This window comes from Cajanus cajan, chromosome 7 (assembly GCF_000230855.2).
Source record: "Cajanus cajan strain Asha chromosome 7, NIPB_CcT2T_4, whole genome shotgun sequence".
In the NCBI taxonomy this organism is placed as follows: Eukaryota; Viridiplantae; Streptophyta; class Magnoliopsida; order Fabales; family Fabaceae; genus Cajanus; species Cajanus cajan.
In genome coordinates this window covers 7,463,367-7,484,358 of record NC_138523.1, presented here as the reverse complement: position 1 = coordinate 7,484,358, position 20,992 = coordinate 7,463,367, and the positions used below count along the sequence as shown (strand labels likewise).

The 20,992-nt window shown below is 30.7% G+C and overlaps 1 protein-coding gene across 1 annotated transcript; it reads right to left on the bottom strand.

The window, feature by feature from the left end:
* Positions 1–15,898: 15,898 nt before the first annotated feature.
* Positions 15,899–18,390, bottom strand: LOC109808585 (F-box/kelch-repeat protein At3g23880). Its single transcript, XM_020371636.3, has 2 exons — positions 17,149–18,390; positions 15,899–16,245 (listed from the first exon to the last, which is right to left on the bottom strand). Exon 1 carries the CDS (start codon positions 18,327–18,329, stop codon positions 17,196–17,198), a length of 1,134 nt encoding a protein of 377 aa, XP_020227225.1. The 5' UTR covers positions 18,330–18,390; the 3' UTR covers positions 15,899–16,245; positions 17,149–17,195.
* Between the last annotated feature and the right edge of the window lie 2,602 nt (positions 18,391–20,992).

Genomic DNA, 20,992 nt, shown 5'->3' with positions numbered 1-20,992 from the left:
TATCTTGAGCTGGTGATAATGAGGAGATTGATGCTACATACATGTAAAGTTAAGCGCATGCATATGCACAAATCTTTATATTATAATTGAGATTGATCGAATTACATGAATAGTTATTGTTGATTATGAATGATGTAGAGTGTTTGGTGTCGTTGAGATGAGTGTTGCTTTGGATGTTGGATATGAATGTAAATGTATGAGTTAAGTTTAACTACGATGAATGTCTTTTAGTATTATCCTTATACCTTATACATATTTTACATAGATGAAATATATTTTCACTCCCTATGTTTGTTGTTGTATTTTTTTTGGGTTTATCACCATTATAGGGACAAACCAGGTACAAGAAAATGAGTTTTTGATGGAGGCGAGACCTAGTATTTTGATGGTTATTCTAGGATCTTGCTCTAATAATATGACATCGAATTTATAGAGAGATTTATGTTTTCCTTAGTTATGGATATAGTTTAATTTATTTTATGGCATGTTATGTTTTCTATTGGAGCTTTGTGTAAATAGGTAGTTTGTTCCTTGTTTTGAATTCATGTTAAGGTTTATTTATGTCTTGGATTAAGAGTTTTTAAATTAAACTATTGTGAACCCTTTTACTACAAGAGTTTAGTTTAAATGTTTTATAATATTTTTAATTTATTTTCTGTTGATTTTTGAAAATCTTTAATTATTATGATTTACCGTAGAAAGGTGTTGTCACATGTGTCACGGCATAAAAGAAACTCTATCGAATTTCCATTAAAGAGAGGTCATTAGTTTTAGCTTCTCAGTGATAAGTGTGACAACCTATAAGGTGTCATGTTTTTAAAAGGGAATAAGTAGACAACAATCTTGACTAAGGGAAGTTGGTATGACTTCTAGGAGCTTTGGGGGAGATAGGTGATAGCATTACCAAGTCACTATTAAAAACAACTAAATTCCCCTTAAATTTGCAATATAGAAACTAACCTAGGTCATTCTTCTTGGAAACAAAAATCAATTGAATTAGAAATTATCACACAATATTTGAAAGGGGATTTTAATGGAATAAAGATCAATGAATCACAAAAAAAATTAAGAATGCAATAGTAAACATCAAGAAATTTTAATCTAAAAAGTATCTCAATTCAAGATTTCAATCCTTATAGTAAAATTCTCACAATTCAACATAAAATAAAAATTCAAGCATCTTCTCATCAACACACACTACTACAAAAGTATTGTTCTACATCATTTGACATAAAAATGATGTAGAAATAAAATGTGGTGGCCTTTTTGTAAATAAATGTAAAATGTTAGCATATTTACATCAATTTTAAAGGGAAACAATGTAAATATATTGTGTTATATTGTTTTTTTGGGGGACTGATGTAGTCTCGCTTGGAAAAAATCTTGTATGGCCAAACCCTAACCCTTTATCCCAAATCTCTACTTATGTTCTCCTCATGCTTTGAACATTGTCCTTTGCGCAACCAAACCCTCTACATTCTCCCAAGTTCTCTTTAATTATGCCCTAATCATTCTCCTTTACACGTGACCAAAGCCATCAATTTCTATGAACCGAAACCCAAACACTCTAGGACATCACTCGAACTCAATCAATTTCTATGAACCTATTTGTGTTTCCTCTCTTCAATGAAACCTACATTCATTTTCTTCAACAAACTCGATTAGAAAACCCAATGACCATGAGGATAAAGAAACTGACAACCACGTGGGACAAAAATGAGGTACAAAAATGTTTGTCCCTACTTTTCTTGATATTAGGTTTGTTTTGTAAAGGAAATGGAAAATGTTTGTGGTCAAGTGTGTAACTCACTGATGGATATGTATACTAAGTTAATTGGGTTTAGTTGATGGGTTTAAACAGGTGTTAGCAAAAATGTTTGAGAGGGATAATGCTTGCTTACTAGCATTCCTTCCATCTTTAGTTAAAAGATTTGTATCAAAATTTGATTTATATTTCTTTTACATATTTTATCACTGTTACCATAGGGTTTCCATGGACATCACCTTGAATCCTAACCAAGATTGTCAATGGTGGATGATAGAAGGCCAAAATTCTGCCACATAAACATAATTTTTCTATTTCTTAAAAGTAATTTAATATTAAGTCTTAATCTACATTTTAATTTGTGCTTATTGCATTTATATATTGTAAATATGAACAATAAAACACATGGTTAAGGAATCCTTGAGAATGAGGGAAAAGTTGCCACCTTTGGGTTATCTTTTCCTTGGCTTCAATTTGAGTTTCTTTATCTCCCTCATACTCTATTGTTGTCATGTCTTCCTCTTTGTTCATGTTTGAGTCTTACTATTTTTAATGACTTGATAAGATTTTGGATCTTTTTTAGTCATAAGATCTTTATTAGCTAAATAGGAAATTGGAAAAAACCAAGAAAAAGTAATTGATGAAATTTTGAATTAAGAATAGGAAATCAAAGGAGATTATGACATTTTTAAGAGACTATCAATTAACCGGTTCTTTTAATTGTATGTAGGGAGTGTATTGAGTGGTGGTGGTAATGAACCCCTTCCACGAGCTACTGCTAATATTAGGTTAATATGGTATATGAATTTAAGAAAGGAGCTTTGGAAAGTAGATTGGGCATACCAATGATCTATGGTATTCATGTATTTTAGGGACACAATGATAATGTCTACAATGCTACCATATTTCCCTATAAGATTATCATATTTTTGTTGGTACGTGCCATATGGATAACATATTATACTAGAATTTTCATATCTTTAATATAGTTTATATTTAAAAGATTCTTATGCATTTTAGCTAATGTTAAACAAGTAACAATATTCCTTTGGATCTGTAACTTCCTATAAATTTCTTGTACAAGAAGATGCTTACTCCAATAGAGGTATTGTTACTTCACTACTACATATACCACATTTAGCAACATTTATGTGCCAACATGTAACAAAATGTTACTAATTTTTCTTAACTATATATTTTTGTAACATTTTTAACAATAAATGTTACTAAGTAATTTGAATCATACTCTTTCCACTACAAAAGGTAGGTAATTAATTTGAATTATAGTCTTTACACTACAAAAAGTAGGTAAGTAGTAGGGATTTTTTTTTTTACGGTTTCTCGAACCACAAAATATTATAATTTTGGTTTATTTTAACTGCTAGAAAAAAGTTACATTTTTGGCGTTTTAAAACTATCGAAATCTTTAAATACCTGTATGTCACATGTGGCCACCTTAATTAAAAAATATATTTTTGTTATTTTTAAAAGAATAAAAATAAAAAACTTGTTCTTATTCTTAGGGCACTCACGATTCTCTTTCTCTCAAACTTTTTTCAAAATTCTTCTTCTCGAATTAAATTCTTCACTGGCACGATTGAGCTTGGATATATCATCAGTAAAGAGAGGCAGATTCGACGATTTCAGATCGAGGAAGCCACGCATTTAAGTTTGGACGAATTCGAAGGCCAACGTCCAACAATCGCGATAATTTAGCGTTTGGATGCCTCTACAGGTATTTTGGATGAAATTGAATTAACTACTCTGATGTGAACATTGTTTTTTTTGTTACAACACTTTGAAGCTTCCGCTCGAATGTCGTGTTAGGTTTAGTTGTGGCTTATGCAGTAATGCTTGCTTCGTTTGGTGTGCTTTTTTGTGATACATGCTTTATAGCTAGTTGGATTGGATCGTCTATTGATCTTGAGGTGAGAGTGATTGCGTGTGGTTTCTTCAGCTTGTGTTGCTGTTTTAATGGTTTTTAAACTCTACATTTGTGTAGTTGTTGGTGACGACGTGGTGTTTCCTGCAGCGAAATCGAAGGGTTAGCAGACAATGGATTTTCTTCGAGTTTTGAAGTATTCTACTGGAGGAGTTCTTGAAGTAATTTGTATTTTTTTCATTTATTTGGGATATGTTTGGGTTTGGGTTTGGGTTTCAGCTCATGATCCCCCACTCCCCTTACAAATTAAATGCACTGAGTAGTTAAAGATTCCTCTTTAGCTGTTGTTTATTGCCACGTGTTTTTTTTTATGGAATTTCTTCTCCCTCCTGTTTAGTGTTTCCAACTTTGTTAAACTTTTGTGGTTGCGGCCTGCAAAACTATACAAGCTAGAGCATCTCTCAAAAGTGGAAGTTGTAACAAATGATCCCAGTGGATGTACATTTACTCTGGTAATTTTCCATTATGGAAGAGATCTCTATGTTTTGGTTCTAGATATGTTGTTCTTAGTGCATGTTTGTTTTATTCGATTCCCGAATTTCAAAACACGTTGAACAAAACTTCTCTCTCACAATGCTTTGGCGTTGAATGGAACGTGACAATAATACAAACACACCCTTAGTTTCTAGCACATTAGCAATATGAAAAGCAACCAACCATTCCTTGCTTTGGAGTTTTTTGTTTTTGTTTTTGTTTTTTTTTGTCTTCTCAGTCATTTGCTTGTTAGGCTGATGCATGTGTATCTTCCAGGGATTTGTTAACCTTAGAAGCCAGAGTGTGGCTCCTCCTCAATGGACAATGTGCAATATTGATGACAGAGACAAAATTGAAAGTCAATGTTGAAAAGGAACTGGTCTCACAGGCAGAGGAAGAGGACATGGAGGCTCTTTTTGGGAACGTAGTTGCTATTCTTTATTTGAAATGGTGCTGAGGTTATATATTTATGATGAGTCGGAATGTACTTGAAGTAATGACCTATGTTTTGGTAAATTGCGGGATTGAGTTCTTTAAATCATAGGGTCAAACAGAGTCTCTCCTCAACATTGTTGGCCACATTTTATGATACACATTGATACAGGGAATGCATAAATTATTAGAAAGTATTGTACATAATGATTGTAACATATTTTCAAAGCTCAAATGAAAACAATTATGTTGGTTAGATACATGTATAATTCACTTCTGCTTAATCATATCTTACTTCACTATGTCTTGAACAAATAAATGGTTTTTTGCTTTTTTGGATCGTCAGTTATGTTATGTCATGAGTATTGGTGAAGCAGAGGAATTTTCTGAAAGGTTGAAGAGAGAGCTCCAGGATCTAGAAGCAGCAAATGTGCATTCTATTTTAGAAAGTGAACTTTTGATGGATGAGGTATTTCTGTTCTCCAAGCTGACCTTTTGTTGGAAGTTGTGGTTACCCTTGGTTTGCCTCAATTGCAACCTCTCCAAGTTGCCTTAATTGCAACCTCGAGAGATGTGTTTAGTCCCACATTGATGGATGAGAAATTATTGTGCTTTAAAGATATTAGCTACCTCTTGATCTGTTATGTAGATACAAGTGTATATATGGAATCTCTTTGGTTTGTCCTATAGCCTCCATCAGGGGTTTCGATGGAGAAAGGGATGGAAGAGCTTTATTGTACTACTAAACTTCATGTTCTCTCTTGCCCTCCCCTGCCCTATCTCTTAATTAGTCACGGAGTATAGTTTAACCTCCTCCCATTATACTTACTGTCTTCTCTTTCATAAGATTTCATATTTTCTCTAAAAATAATACATATCTAAAACAGGTTTCTTTTCCCTTTTAAAATTATTGGAGATATACTATAATGTCATTTATGTGCTTTCACCTTATAGCTTATGTTTTTGAGATGTTTGATTCATGACATGATATCAAGGTCGCTTGAGACCAAATGCTCTAGTGTTCTATCCTTGTCATCCCATTCTTCTAATAAAGTGTTTTCCTTCATCTAGTAGCTTAAACTTTTGGGACAGTTAGTTCATGCCAAATATCTTCCGAGTTGTTCATTCCAAATAGCTTCCTTGAGTTTAAAATGATATTAATCTAAATAAGGATTTTACCTTTAAAAAGCTGGGTTATGGTCACAACTATTTCTACAAAGTGACCATTTTTGTGGTGCCATGGAGGTTGCTTTCTGTTGTATGAGATTTCAATTTTGTTTACTTTTCTAGATTAACTAGGTGATATAATTTCAAATGTAGGAGTTCTTAAAACAACAATCTCTTACTTTATTTTGTCTCATCAACTTTTCTTATGTTCAGATAGAAACCCGCAATAATAACCTGGAAATGCAATCGGTAAATAACAAATCTCTCATTGAGGAGCTTGATAAGCTTCTTGAGCGATTGTGTGTGCCTTCTGAAGTATGCCTTGTATCCTAGTTTAAGCTAGATGAACTTCCTAGCTAGCTTGTGTTTATTTTAATGATGTTTTGTTGGGTGTAGTATGCAGCAAGTTTGACAGGAGGTTCATTTGATGACAGGAGGTTCATTTTATCCTAGGTTGTGAAAATTATAAAAGAATGTAAACAAGGGTCACTCGGTAATTTGATAAAACTATCTATATATGTGTTAAGATATCCTTGTACCTCTTTTAATATACCTTTATTTGCTGATAAAAAATTAGTGAAATATGATTTATGTTTTTCTTATTCATTAGATGAGTTGAACAATGAATTATCTTTTATAATTTTATTTTATTTATGCATTTATTTCACTTATTTAAAGGCTTGCAGTTATTGTTCTTCATTTTCTCCTTGATTACAAAGTAAATTATTTATTCTTTAGTCACAAAATATAAAATTGATTTATTTTACTTTTTTCTTATCTTGCTTAATTTAGAAATTCATTCAAATTGTGGAAAATCTAGCTGAAGTTGAGAAGTTAGTCAAAAGGTGAATTCACCTCACTTGCTTAAGTCTTTAAATTGTTTATTTATATTTTTTTTGTCTGATTTTTTTATATATTATGGTTTAGGGTTTAGGGTTTAGGGTTTAGGGTTTAGGGTTTAGAGTTTAGGGTTCATATGTTGTTATTTTTATACAACACATCAAATGAAGAAAAGGCTAAAAAAACTGCCGTTGAAAAAGATCTTAATATGCTTGAGTGTCTACTCAATATGTCTTTTCCCTTTTTCTCGTAATCTTCTTTCTCTAAAGTATTTTTCTATTTTTTTTTATTGTTTTATTTAGTAATAAGTTTTATTACAGGAAAAAATTTAAAAACCTTTACAATGAAGAAAATCTTGATTAAGAAAATGTTGAAAGGGTAAGTGAAAGTTATTAAATTGATATAATTACTTTTACTTTTATTTAGCTGTAAACCAATTAATATTTATTTTGAAAAATATAGGTTAATAAAATGGCTGTTAAAACATGGAAGTCCATGACTAATGAGGTAAGTCTAAGCCTTATTTTTCTATGAACAAGTCATAGCAAATGTAGAATATTAACTTTATTTACCAATTCTAATTTCTAAGGAATGAGTTAAGAGTTTAGGACAATATTTAATAGCCATTTTTTTATACTTGTTCTTAATTTTTTATACCTTTATTTTGTTTATGTTGCAGGTTTTAGAGTGAATATGGTGGTGGTGGTGGTTGTGGCAATTTAGATTGTGTGTATATTGAAGACATCTTACTATTTGATATGGAAGTTATACAACTCAAAATGAGAATTCACAGAAAAATGTAATAACTTTGATGATTTTGGTTTTATCTTTGACAAAGAACAAATTAGTGTTGCCTTTTGAATGATACCATGATGGACAAAAAGGATTTAAATAAGAAGTTTATATTTATTTTAATTCATTAAATGCATAACTTCATGCTTTCAAGTGTTACAATATAGTAAGTTTTCAATTCACTATTTGAAGTTAATAAGGAAACAATGGATTCAAAGATATTATAATTTAGATGTTTAAAATAAATTTGTAACATTTGATAAATGTGGCAAAAGGTGTCAATTAGCAACATTTATAAAATGTTACAAGTGATATGCTAAAATGTTACAAAAGATGTCAATTTGTAACATTTATAAAATGTTACAATTGGTATGTTAAAATGTTGCTAAAACCTTTTAGCAACATGAGCTTTATACTACATTTGTAAAAGTGTTGCTAATTATGATTGGTAACATTTTTCTTAATTTGGTAACATTTTTTAAATGTTGTTAAATGTGAAAGATGTTGTAGGATCTTGCTCACAAACAACTTGTATGTGAACATTTCAATGATAAGATCATGTAAGGAAAAAGCTTTATTCATATCGGGATGATTACTGGTTTGTTGCTAATTTAGTCATCAGTAGAATTTGTTCACTGATGACATTTTTCTACATCATGTATGTATTTTTTCTTTAACTAAGTACAATTAGTTGTGCAATAAATTAATCCTTTCTCCAATATTATCTATTGCATAAAATTTATCGTATGAGTTTCTAAAATAGGTCTTATGCAAATCATATCTATTGGAATTTACATCATACTTCCACCATTGCAAATCGTTGCATTTGAAGATAAGTCTGATTATTCTTATCTTGAGAGATGCTTTTGAGACGTATTCATCCAAGAAGGTTAACTTCATATATATAAGCTTAAATGTTTCATATTGAATAGTGAAGGTTCTTCATTACCAAGAAAAGGCAAAATAGCGATCGAATTGAGTTTGTTATTGATAGTGATAAATCTTGTGACTAATTTAAAGTTTTTGAAAAAGTTAGTAAGAAAAACGTTTTTGGGACCAAATTAGCAATTGATCGTTAAAATCAATGTTGAATATTGATTTTTTATGTTTAATTTAGTTGAAATTTTGTGACTGACTTAGTGATCGATATATTTCACTTGTTCTATATGATATAGCAATCAATATGTTTCAGTAGCCATTCATGTCTTCATTTCCATTTAGCAACGGAATATTTTAGTTGGTTATTACAACCAAGTGTTTTACACTCGATATTGAAACACAAAAGTTCGGTTGCTAAATTATTTCAAGAATAGAACTTATTAGAGATCGAATTAGCGACTAAATTAATAAGTTGTAATATATTTTGTATCATATGACCATTTTTTTAATCATCAAGAATATTATATGTTATTTTAATTTGTCACCAAGGCTAAATTGTACCACTATATTTCAAATCTATTTTTTTTTATTTGTCAATTTCACTTCTAAATTATACACACACATACATACAATATATGAATATAGATATATATACATACAATATTTGAATATAGATATTATATTTAAAATTTTTATAAATAGATGTTTTAAAACATATCAACCTACGTATATTTAACATGAACATTTATCTTATGCGATAGCATTTTTAAGGGCATTTCTTTGATGAAAAGGTTTCTAGATATTTTTTGGATTTCTTATCTAATTTGATTTTTATATATCATTATCATTTATGAATTAAATTTTAATATTTTTAATATAAATTATCAATAAATAAAAATAATGTTGTGTTACAATTTAAATTATTTATTATAAATCTAAAATATAATTTATATATTTGAAAGTGTCTATTTATACAACTTTTAAATATAATTAAACTTAGGTTGAGTTCACAGTGACTTGTGAAAGAATACTTATATCTTTGTAAAAGATAGTGAAATTTAATCGAGTTAATCAAGAATAGGTCGTAGTTTCGGTGGTTTAGACAAACCAATATAAAAATAGTATGTTCTTTTCTCTTAACTCTTCATTGATACTCATAAGGCTTTGGATACTACTTCACTATTTTGAAAAAGTGTTGAGTTTTCAAGTAACACTATTCAATTCACTCTCTTCTAGTGTGTTTATCTCATTCTTTGATAGGGTTGACCATCTAACAGTGCTAAAGAAAAAGGTCCTAAGAATAGAAGTAGTAAAAGTTAGTACCTGCTTAAAGGTGCTTCTCACAAAGCCACCAACCTTTAATGGAGAAGATTACCCATGCTGGAGGGACAAGATGAAGATGTTCACCAAGTCCACCCAATATCGTCTCTAAAAGATCATCACAAGTGATGTTGTAGTAACCAAAATAGAAAGGATGACTACAACACTCTACAACTCAACACAAAGGAAAGATATATCTAAGGTTGCTCTTTGTCAAGAATGAAGTACAACAATGTTAGGTCAAAAGATGATCTTACACCTCTCAAGATTCCAAGTTTTAAGGTTAACAAACATAGACATTTTCCTAGAGAAAAGTTTTGCAAGTAAAACACTAGGACAGATAAGGCACTAAGACGATTAAGTTATCTAGCCAGACGAAGTACATAGTCTAAAAGACACACATTTTGATTTCATATCATTTATGATTTTATAATAACAAAATTGCTTGTGTCTGTATGATTCCTTAACAAATAGAATGAAAAAACTTTCTTGGTACTCATATTCAACTAAAAAGGAGCAAAAGACATGCTTTGCACTATAAAAAGACAAGCAGATTCTCAGAATCACTAAAAGTGCCTGATAAAGTTGTTCAAAACCACTCTGACTTGACATACACATGGTTCCACTTGTTTGGTACCTAAAAGATGATAAGTAATTTTCTTGATCATATAAGAAGTGACAATTTGGTGAAATGCAAATACGCAAACATTTAATGCACCAATGGACACTCCTCTCCATAAGAAGCGAAGATGAAGATAGACAAGGCAAGCTTATGAAAAATGCTCAAGAATTTGCAACAGTTATCTTCATTGAAGAACCTATATAAGGAAGCATGATTATTCATAAAGAAGAACAACCATTATTAAATGTATTCATATACATTCTTTATGTAAATCAAATTTGTATTATATTGGTTGTAGCACGTTGAGAGTAAGACAAAACAACATTATTATCTTACCCATTTATAACTTAGTGTTCTTGCTTTGATTCTGAAGAGGCTTGTTTGTAACAATACTTGATTGTTTAAGCCTAGGTAGGCTCTATGTTGAAAAACTTAGGTAGTTGCTTGAAAAGGAAAGTTAAAGAATACTTGGGTTTGTATAAGATAGTGAAACTTAATCAAGTTGGATTAAAAATTGGATGTAGTGTCGATGGTTAAGACAGACCAATATAAAAATATCTTGCGTTTATATTCTTATATCTTTGTCTACATCCCTTATTGTAATGATACTACTTTTTTGTTTCAAAAAAGTGAGTTTTTTTTATTAATACTGCTAAACCCCCTTTTTATATCTCTCTTTTCTCTAGAAACAAGTTTTGCAGCTGCAAAACTACCAAAGAAATGTTGGAAGCCATCAAGGTAACTCTCGAGAGCATTGAAGATGTAAGGCTCAGACGATCTACTACTCTTTAGAGACATTATGTGTTGTTATCTATGAAGGAGAAAAAAAACCATAGAAAAGATATTTGGAGGCTTCTAAACTATTCTAAAAGGACTAAAATCCATGGGAACTGAGTTCTCCAAAGATCAAAACAATTTCAAGATCTTGGATAATCTTCTAAATATTTGGGAACCAAAGGGCACCACTATATCAAAAACTCATGACCTTAAAAATCTTACATTAGACGAGCTCTTAGGAGCCTTGAGAGTTCATGAAGTCCATATGAACAATAGGGATCATTTGAAAGTTAAATATGTTGTTGCTTTGAGGACTTGTGAAACTAACAAGAAGAAGGATAAGGGCAAAGCTTTGAAAGTTGATTCTAAGCATAGTATGAATGATGAAATATCTCTCATGTAAAAGAAGTTTAAAAACATGCTTAAAAAGAAAGGAAGGTTGAGGAGCTTCCACAAAAAGAAAGATAGGTTCAAGAGACCTATCCAAGGAGAAAATCAATATGTCTTATGCTATGAGTGTAAAAATCTCGATCACATGAAGGTTGAATGTACAACATTCAATAAGCAATGGACTAGTAAGAAGAAGGCCAAAAAGTGTCTGATGGCCACTTGGGAAGATTTGGACAATAGAAGTAGCAGTTTAGACAATTAAGAGGCTAACATCTGTCTCATGGTAGATGTAGACAAGACGAGATTGAAGGTAGAATCTGACTCTAGCCCATGTTCTTTTGATAGTTTTGATGAAGAGGAAATGTAATATGAAACTTCTCTAGAAAACTCTCACATAGTCACTCTTGAGTACAAAAATTTGAAGAAAATTGCAATTGTTCCAAATAAAACATGAAAAACTCAAGAATGATCTATTAGATCCTACTAAAGATATTCAAATTCTCAACACAAAGCCACAATCAATGAACCACTTGAGGTTAAAACATTGTAGGCTGAAAATGTACAACTCAATAAATTTGTAATTTTTTAGATCATACTATAAGACTAATTGTGATAGATGATTGATTATATTAACATTAAGTTTTTAAAACGAATTACTTTGCTTGTAAAGAAAAAATATTTCATATATATCATTTATGTTATTTGATAACCATCATATTTGTCTAGTTATTCCTTAATAGATCGAACAAAATAAAAAACTTCTACTATACTCGCACTACAAAAAAAAACATGCATGTTAACAATAAATCTCTCAAAGCATGCGAAGTCTTAGAAAATTTGTCTTTAATTGATACACACAATAGTTCCTTTCGTTTGGTACCTTAAAGGTGATAAGTAGTTTCCTTGATCAAATAAGAAGTGACAAATTGGTGAAACACATTAGTGTTCACATTTATTGCACTAATGAACTCTTTTCTCCACAAGGAGTGAAGATGAAGACAGATGAAACAAGCTTGTGAGAAATTCTTAAGGATTTGTGACGGTCATCTTCATGAAGTACCTATATAAAGAATCTTGAAGATTCATAAAGAAAAAAGAACATTAATTGTAAAAAACTCTTATATGTATTCTTTCTATAAAAAGTCTTGGATTTAACTAGTTGTATCACATCTTGATAATAAGATGAAATAACAAAGTGATTTCTCAACTTTAAGTTTGCATTATTGCTTTAAGCCTAAAGAGACTTAACTATAAAATCTTACTTAGTTATTGAAGTCTTGAGAGGCTTTGTGTCTAAAGAATACTTAGATAGTTACTTAAAGAGACAAGTCAAAGAACACTTAGGTTAAGCTAAAAGTGACTTATGAAAACATACTTGTATCGTTGTAAAAAATAGTTGAACTTAATCGGGTTGATTAAAAATTGGTCGGTGGTTAAAATGAATTAATATAAAAATATTATATGCTCTATTTTCTTAACTCTTTGATTGCACTCGTAAGACTTTAGATACTACTTTATTGTTTCAAAAAAATGTGTTAAATTTTTTATTAACATTATTCAACTACCTAAAGTGTGTCTTTCTTTTCTCTACCAAAACTATGTAAAAGAAATTTTAAATAACTAAAACCTTATCCCACACATGATGCGCAAGGCAACTGAATGGTTGCTGCTCAGGTATGAAGCTAAAATCAAATTCTTTTAAATAATAATATGTTTAGAGTTTAGAGTTTAAGACTTATCAAGAAGATATTATTTTATTAATTACAAAATCTAATGATTAAACTATTATTTTAATTAAAATAATGCATCAGTATTATATCTAATTCAATTTTTTTTAATAAAAAGATATATTTCATAAATTTTTTGGGAGACTTAGGCTTTTTTTATTTGTTATTGAAATGTGTAATTAAAGTCTCATATTATTTGAAAAAGAAAAGAGTTTTAGATTTATAAAGTATAAACATGCCTTATTAATATGAAGTCTTTTAGAAAATAACTAAAAATAAACTTAGATCTAAATAAATAATATTGTACTAATGTGGAGATATATGGAAAAGAAATCCCCCGGTACACATGTGAACAAGTGTTCATACTTTATAAAGAAATTAATCCAATCAAACTTCTACTTTCTCTCGGTCTCACATGAACCGCAATTAATTATGAAAGAAAATAAATGGAGTTTCACGAAAAAGAAAAAAAAAAAATCCTCCCATATTGAGAAGAAAGGAACCGAGAGCCGACAAGTAATTGATATGACAAAAACACTCTCCTCGTGTTATTTAGTAAATTGCACCACATTTATCTGGATTTTTTTTCCTTCAATAATTATTATCATTATTCTTTTCACTACCATAATTTATAAATAAACAACTTTTTATTCTAGTACATAAAAGAAATATTCGTAGTTTACCACGTTGCGTATAATTTACAGACCGTCTTTTAAAGAAATTTTTTTATTTATATTTGATTTTATAAAATTAAATTAAACTTTTAATCTACATGTATCAACTCATATTGATGATTGTCCTAGCAAGTATTGTTAGAGTTATCAATCTATCCGCTATCAAACTATTATTAAATTACTTACCAATGTCCAACATTATAAATTTCACATTTAAAATATTTAAAATATATATTAAAAATTCCACATTAACAAAGAATAAAAATTATAATAATATATATACATAAAGAACAATTTTTATCTTAAAATTATTTTTATAATTTTATAAAATTAAGTTAGTTTTTTAATAATCATTTCAATTTTTTCTCATGTCCAACTAACATCAAATAATCATTTCATTTTCTACTCTATTTTATCTTTATCTAACTTTTCTCCCCGGTCTTACATAAATCAAACGGTTTTTTTATCCACATGCTGTAATTTTTTCTTTAAAACTCAAAATGGGTAACTTTTTAAGAAATTCTGAAATTAGTGTAAGTCGTGTTTGTGAAAGTCGGTTTCCCAAACACCGGCTATTATTTGTTTCAAGAAAATCAAATAAAACGGAACATAACTAGTTTTTTCACAAATAATTTACATAAAAATATTATTTTAACACAAAAATAATGATTTTAACGTTAACAAAATAAAAATAAAATACACTGTCTCAATTTGAGACTCGACTTACCACTTTGAAAAGATTAAAAAAAACAAAGTCGTGTTTCTGAAACACAACTTACCTCAATTCAGGAATTTTTTTTATTTATTATAAAAGTACCCATTTTGGAATTTTTAAAAAATTTATACCGAATATGTAAAAAAGCCAAAGCAAACAAAGCATTAATGTTAGTTGTGTCATGCTTTCAGGTCAAACGTTTCTCATTTACTTTTCCTTCTCCATAAACACCAATGTGTTCCCGGTGATGACGAAAATTACCCACTAAACACTCATGCAATTGTGCGGTACAACTAGGCATGGCAACGGGGGTGGGGGCGGGTTTTACGTTCCCCGCCCCCGCTCCTGCAAATTTAAACCGCCCTTACCCCCACTTCCGATACTTATTGGGGATAAAATCTGAGTTTCATCCCCGTCTCCGGCAGGGTTAAGGTTTCCCCGCCCCGTCCTCGCTCCTTTTTTTCTTCTTTTTTTATTTTAGATAAATATGAATAATTTTAAAGAAAATAAAAAAAAAAGTAAAATAATATAAATTTTTACATATAAATATTTATAATTTTGGTTTATATATATATAAAAATAATTTTTTAATTATTATTAAGCAAGGCGGGGGCGAGGGCGGGGGGCGGTGGCGGGGGCGAGGACGGGTGGGTATTAACATCCCGCCCCCGCCCCCGCCCCCGACTTTATCAATTGGGAAAAGCTCAAACCCGAACTCAAACCCAATAAACACGAGTTTTTCTCATCCAAATCAAGACGGGTTCAGCCGGACCTTAGGGAGCGGGTTAGATTGTCATGCGTAGGTACAACCAAGGTCAATTCCTTACCTTGTCAATTCACGAACGGTGCAAAGTTTAACAACTTGCTGATTAAATAAGTTACCAAGACTCAACCTATCATGATTCAAGTTAAAGGAAAGTTGAAAAAACTGATATTGGTGTGGCATCACGGGAAAGGCATAAAACTTTAGTGTAACTATTGTTGAAAAGAAAATCAATCATCACATTCAAATAGTAATCGTTGTAACTATTTGATTTGGATCAACCTAGAGAACAACACCAACTTGTTAAGTGTGATTATCAGTCAGAATACAGGAAGAAGTTACATGCTTACTTAGAAGAAACAGAATTGGGCAAGAACTCACAAAACAACCAACACAAAACTTCGTTTACACAAGATCATTAACAATCCACCTGCTCAGCCTCATACAATTGTTTTAAACAATGTAGAAATAACTTTTGGATCTTAAAACTAAGAAAGACTTAAGAATAATAAGAAATGTATAAAAAAGATGCAAAGAGAAAGGATTTGTTTTATGTGTATTTTGTTCCACCTTTTAACTTAAAATCCCGTGGAACAAGTGGAAGGAGTCAAGGAAGAGATACAGATAACTATTTGTTGACCATTATATTACTACTTCAGGAAAATGGTGTGCATTATCAGGTAACACACAATTAACAGCATATCAAGCTTAGTACAAATCAACTTCTTGAAAATACACATAATAAAAACCTCACAATAACCAAAGCCAGGAAAAAGATATAATACAGAACCAGAAACCTATTAATTATTTAGCTGCTGTAGCATTGGTTCTTTAAAAGATGGATCTTGCAGTATCAAATGCTCCAAAACTATACTAATAGCCAGAAGTAGGTGACTGAATTACCTAAAGCATGTGTATTAAATATCATATATGATCACCAACTTCAATACCTAGCTGATACTCCCACTGCATTATTCATGGAAGAAATAGTGAGAAAACTGAGTTCATCAATTCATAAGTTTTAAATAAAAAATAAATGGTGAGAGGAGAGCTAGCTGAAGCCCAACCTCCATATTGGTGCCATTGAAATTGATACGAGATTAGAATCCACATAGTAGTATGCTTTCACTAAGCCTTAAGACACCTTCAATCAAGCCTGGAAGGCAAGATTGATAATATTGACATCACAGCATCTTGTCATGTTGCCTAGACTAAATTGGACATCAAAATTAATAGAAGCGTTGTATCGGTTTATATCAATAGTGTCAACTATTAACTCATTGTCCCAATTCAAAACTTGGCCACATATCATGCTAACAATGCAAGGCTAAGCTAAAATTGCAGTGAAAGAGTCGAACTAAACAATAACACAGTAATAACATTATGGTGAAATCTATATCTATTCTATTCTATATATATAAAGACAATAGTCTAATTTGGTATATATATTATTTTAGAAGATTTTACCCTTAAATTTTTAAATAATAAAAAATAACTACTCTTACAAATTCAAGACTCAATCAAGATATTGAGGTTTGAGAAGCATGCACAACACCCGGTCATCTAATAAATATTAGTAATTCTTAAACATTTTTATTAAATAATAAATAATATAAAGACACAGAATGTCTTAACCTCACTAGTAACCATAAAACAAAACATAATGAGCTTGCTCGAATCCTAAACAAAAGCACTTTTGAAAGCTTTTCTACTGGAAATAAAGAGTATTTCTCACTAGAGAAGTTTTCAAAAACACTTCTAAGATTGAATGCAAACAGACTTAGTATGAAATAGTAATTTCACCATTCTAGGTATTACACACAGTAAGTATCAAGATAATAGGACAGATACTAGAAAATATTTCACAACCTAGTCCTTCTCTTTCACTATAGTTAGTAATCTCATTCAGCTCCCTGTCACGTGAGTGAAAGCAGAGACTCTGCATGCGCAACCATCTGGGATCCGCACGGATTGTTCCAATAGGATCGATACTCTAGCAGCTCCCCCTTGCCATTACATTTTGCCAATCCACAATTGCCATCAGTCCCTACAATGTCACCATCTTTTGTAGAGGAAATCAGGAAGAAGTACCCAGTAGGAATGTCTTCACAAGACACAACAATAGTCTTAGTCCAAGATGATTCTACTTTATATTCTTTCATCACCCATATTTCCACCGAATGGCCCCGCCCCACCCCACAATATACACTGAGCAATTCTCCAAATACTCCCAAATCACAATATCCAATGTCACCCTCAAAATCAACCCTCAAAGGTATCTCTGAAAAACTCCTTTCTGTTACATCAAAGGCAACAACATCATTCATTGATACACCATTAGGAAACCCCAACCAATGAATAGCACCGTTCAAAAACAACCCTTTACTGAAACACTCTGAGGAGAGTAAATTATAAGACAAATGGGAGGCCTCAATATCTCGCCACGTGCTATCTCTGAGCGAGAAAAACTGCACCCAGGTAGCATTACATCCCGAGAATGGGTTGCAGGAGGCTTTAACAACCAAATAATCATCTTTTGATGGGTCATAGCCGAAACCATAGAACAAGGTGAAAAACATGGCATTCATATTTGATTCAACAGGTGAGGAAAATACCTTTTTGTGAACACCTGTTGAAGGATTCCATACCCAAAGAGTTTGACAAGAGTTGAGAAGCAAAAAGCCTCTACAGGAGCCTATGATTTGAAGGTTATGATAAGAGCCGGGAGGTAGAAAGTTGAGGCCTAAGGAAGTGGAATCAGAATCACTGTGAAGCGATTCATTGAAATCTATGGAAAGTATTTGAGGAACAGAAGAAGGTGCAATTAACACGAGTCTGTGTCTGTGCGTGCGTGAAGAAGCTAGTTCAAAATGTGATGTTGCAAAGTGTGGATCGGATAGGAGAAGAAGCCATGACTTACAAACACACTTGAATCGGACAAGAGTCTTCACCGGCAACCTCAACAGAATTTCAATTATCAATTCCCAAGGTAGAGTCATTGTCTTCTTCGTTACCCTTGACCTTGATGCTTGGTCTCTGTCTTCCTTCATTTTGCTGTTTTCGGTCTACTCTGAATATTCCTACATCATGTTGGAAACTAAGATAAACTAGGCATGTCAACCTGTTTTGAATTTTCAATTTTATATTTTTATTCCTTTTACTTACTAATTTTATATTTTTAATTTCTTAATTTAATTTTTTATTTAAAAATAATAATTTAATTTGCATACTATATGATAATTCTGAATCAATTTCCTAGTGATCTAGGGGCAGGAGATTGAGATAATAGATACATTAAAATAATATTATTTTATCGTATAATTAAAAAAATATATGATTTTGAAACACAACTTTTAATTATATATTTTTTAATTTTTTACAAAAAAAAATAGTGAAGTCATGTTTAATATTATGATTTTTTTTTATAAAAAAAATGGGAGTCGTGATAGAAAACACGACTCCCTTGTCTCCTTTTTGTTTTTTTTTATTTTTTATTTTTCTATTTTTATAAATTAAAATAAATTTTGTAAAAAACTGTTTACTTCATTGTTATTAATAAATTTTCTAAACTCTAAACGTATACTTTTTAAAAAAAATAAAATAATTTTTCTAAAACTACTATTAAAAAATCTAAATATTTATATATAATAGTAATTTAATTTTATAATATTTAATTTAATTTAATTTAATAACTTTTAAATTAATATTTTTTATATTTAAAATAATTTTAAATAATCTTTTTACTTTTTTTTTAAAATACTACAATCATAATGTCAATCCATGATAAAATTTTAATATACAATATATTTATACGTACATTACCAATTAAAAAAGAAATGAATAGTGGGATCTTATCCCACATGGAGGTCTTTTTTGCTCACGTTGTGGTCTTACTCTTCTTTCTCTAAATCTAAGATCACTTTGTTGTTGCACTTGACTTGTATGCCCTCTAGTGAGTTCACAAGATGTTGATGAACTTCACAACCATCTTCATCATCATTATCATCATCACTAACATTGTTAGTATCATCATCATTCTCATCCTTATCCTCATCATCATCACCCATGTTACGCATTTCAATAGGTAGTATGGGACGATAACAATACACCATTGATGGTGTTGAGTTGTATGCAAATGACAATGTGTTAAAAGAAGTCACAATATTTGCGAGGGTAATGTAGACAGTGTGTTGAAAGAAGTTGCAAACATTTGTGATTATAACATAGAGGTATTTGATGTGAATGGAATTGAATTAAATGAATATTGAGACATATATGCAGAGAATCCTTGTGGTTGAAAATCTTGTTCACCATGTAGGGGCATATAGTCAGAAAACCCCGTTGATTGATAAGTAAATTGTGGAAGTGATTCTTGATATTGGGACATATATTCAAAAATTACAGCTAGTTGATCACTAGATCTAGATTGTGCATGATAATCGAAAGAATTGTGTTCTGCATGTGGTTGTTCATCCTAAAAAAAATAAGTCTAATGGGTTCAAAGACAATAATATGTTATGCAAAAAAATATACTAAATATATATATATATATATATATATATATATATATATATATATATGTAAATGTACATCATTTGATGTTGGTGGTGACTCCAAACGTGATATATAATGTCTAGTTCTTAGTATAAACCATTGCATGTATTTAGACTTTTTAGATAAAAAACCTCTATGTTGTTCACCTTCTTCAAAATGATTATTTCGATCATTCCATATTTCAATCCAATGACGATGATAGTCTAGCCAATATTTGTCTGTTTTACTGCACATATCAATTTTATGGAGTTGATCCAAGTTTGATGGGTCTTATGGAATATTTTGTTATAATCTAAATTGTATCAATACCTTGTCTGGATGCTATTTTACAATTGCAAAACATATAAGAGGTACCCTTACATGGGCAATAGGAGAAACCTCAAAATTAATTAAGCATTGTATTTGAGGTTTCTGATATGACATCCATAGAAACTGCAAGAGGTTAATATAATTTGTAAATAAATTTTACTAATAAATACGTAAATGATTAAAAAAGTAAATAAAGTCAACCTCTTTTTGATGTAATCAACCAAATAAGATATATATCAATTTTGTTGCATATGTGGGAATGTTGGTTTTTTCCATTCGACGAGACCACCATAAATCATATGAAAACATTTGTTATTGTTAATATATAATTTAAATAAAAAAATTAGACATAGAATAAGACATAACTACATGCAAGAGGAAATCCAAGTCATTGTTCAACATCTTCGTTTGTGAACTCTTTAATACGTGGAGCAATGCATGTGATCCGGTCCCACACCCATGATTGCAAAAGTAACATGCATCCTGCAATATTTGTTTGCTTGGGTGATACTGCATGATCTAAAGCACAATATAATGAAGCCAATACTATTGAATCCCAATTGTGATTTTTAACAATTGTCAAGTCTTGTAATAATAATAGATACATCATATGAACTCTTGATGCTTATGTATCTAGCATAAAAAATCCACCTATAAGCATGATTATATGAGCTCTAGCGTGTTGTGCAATGACTACTTCATCAATATCATCAGGTAGTTGTTGAAATTGAGAGTTAAGCCATGATAAATAAATGGAGTTGCATTTAATGTGTTCTCTTAGTGGTATTACCCCAAGTAACATTTCACAAGCAAGAGCCAAATTACACTATTATAACCATTGACAAGCTCG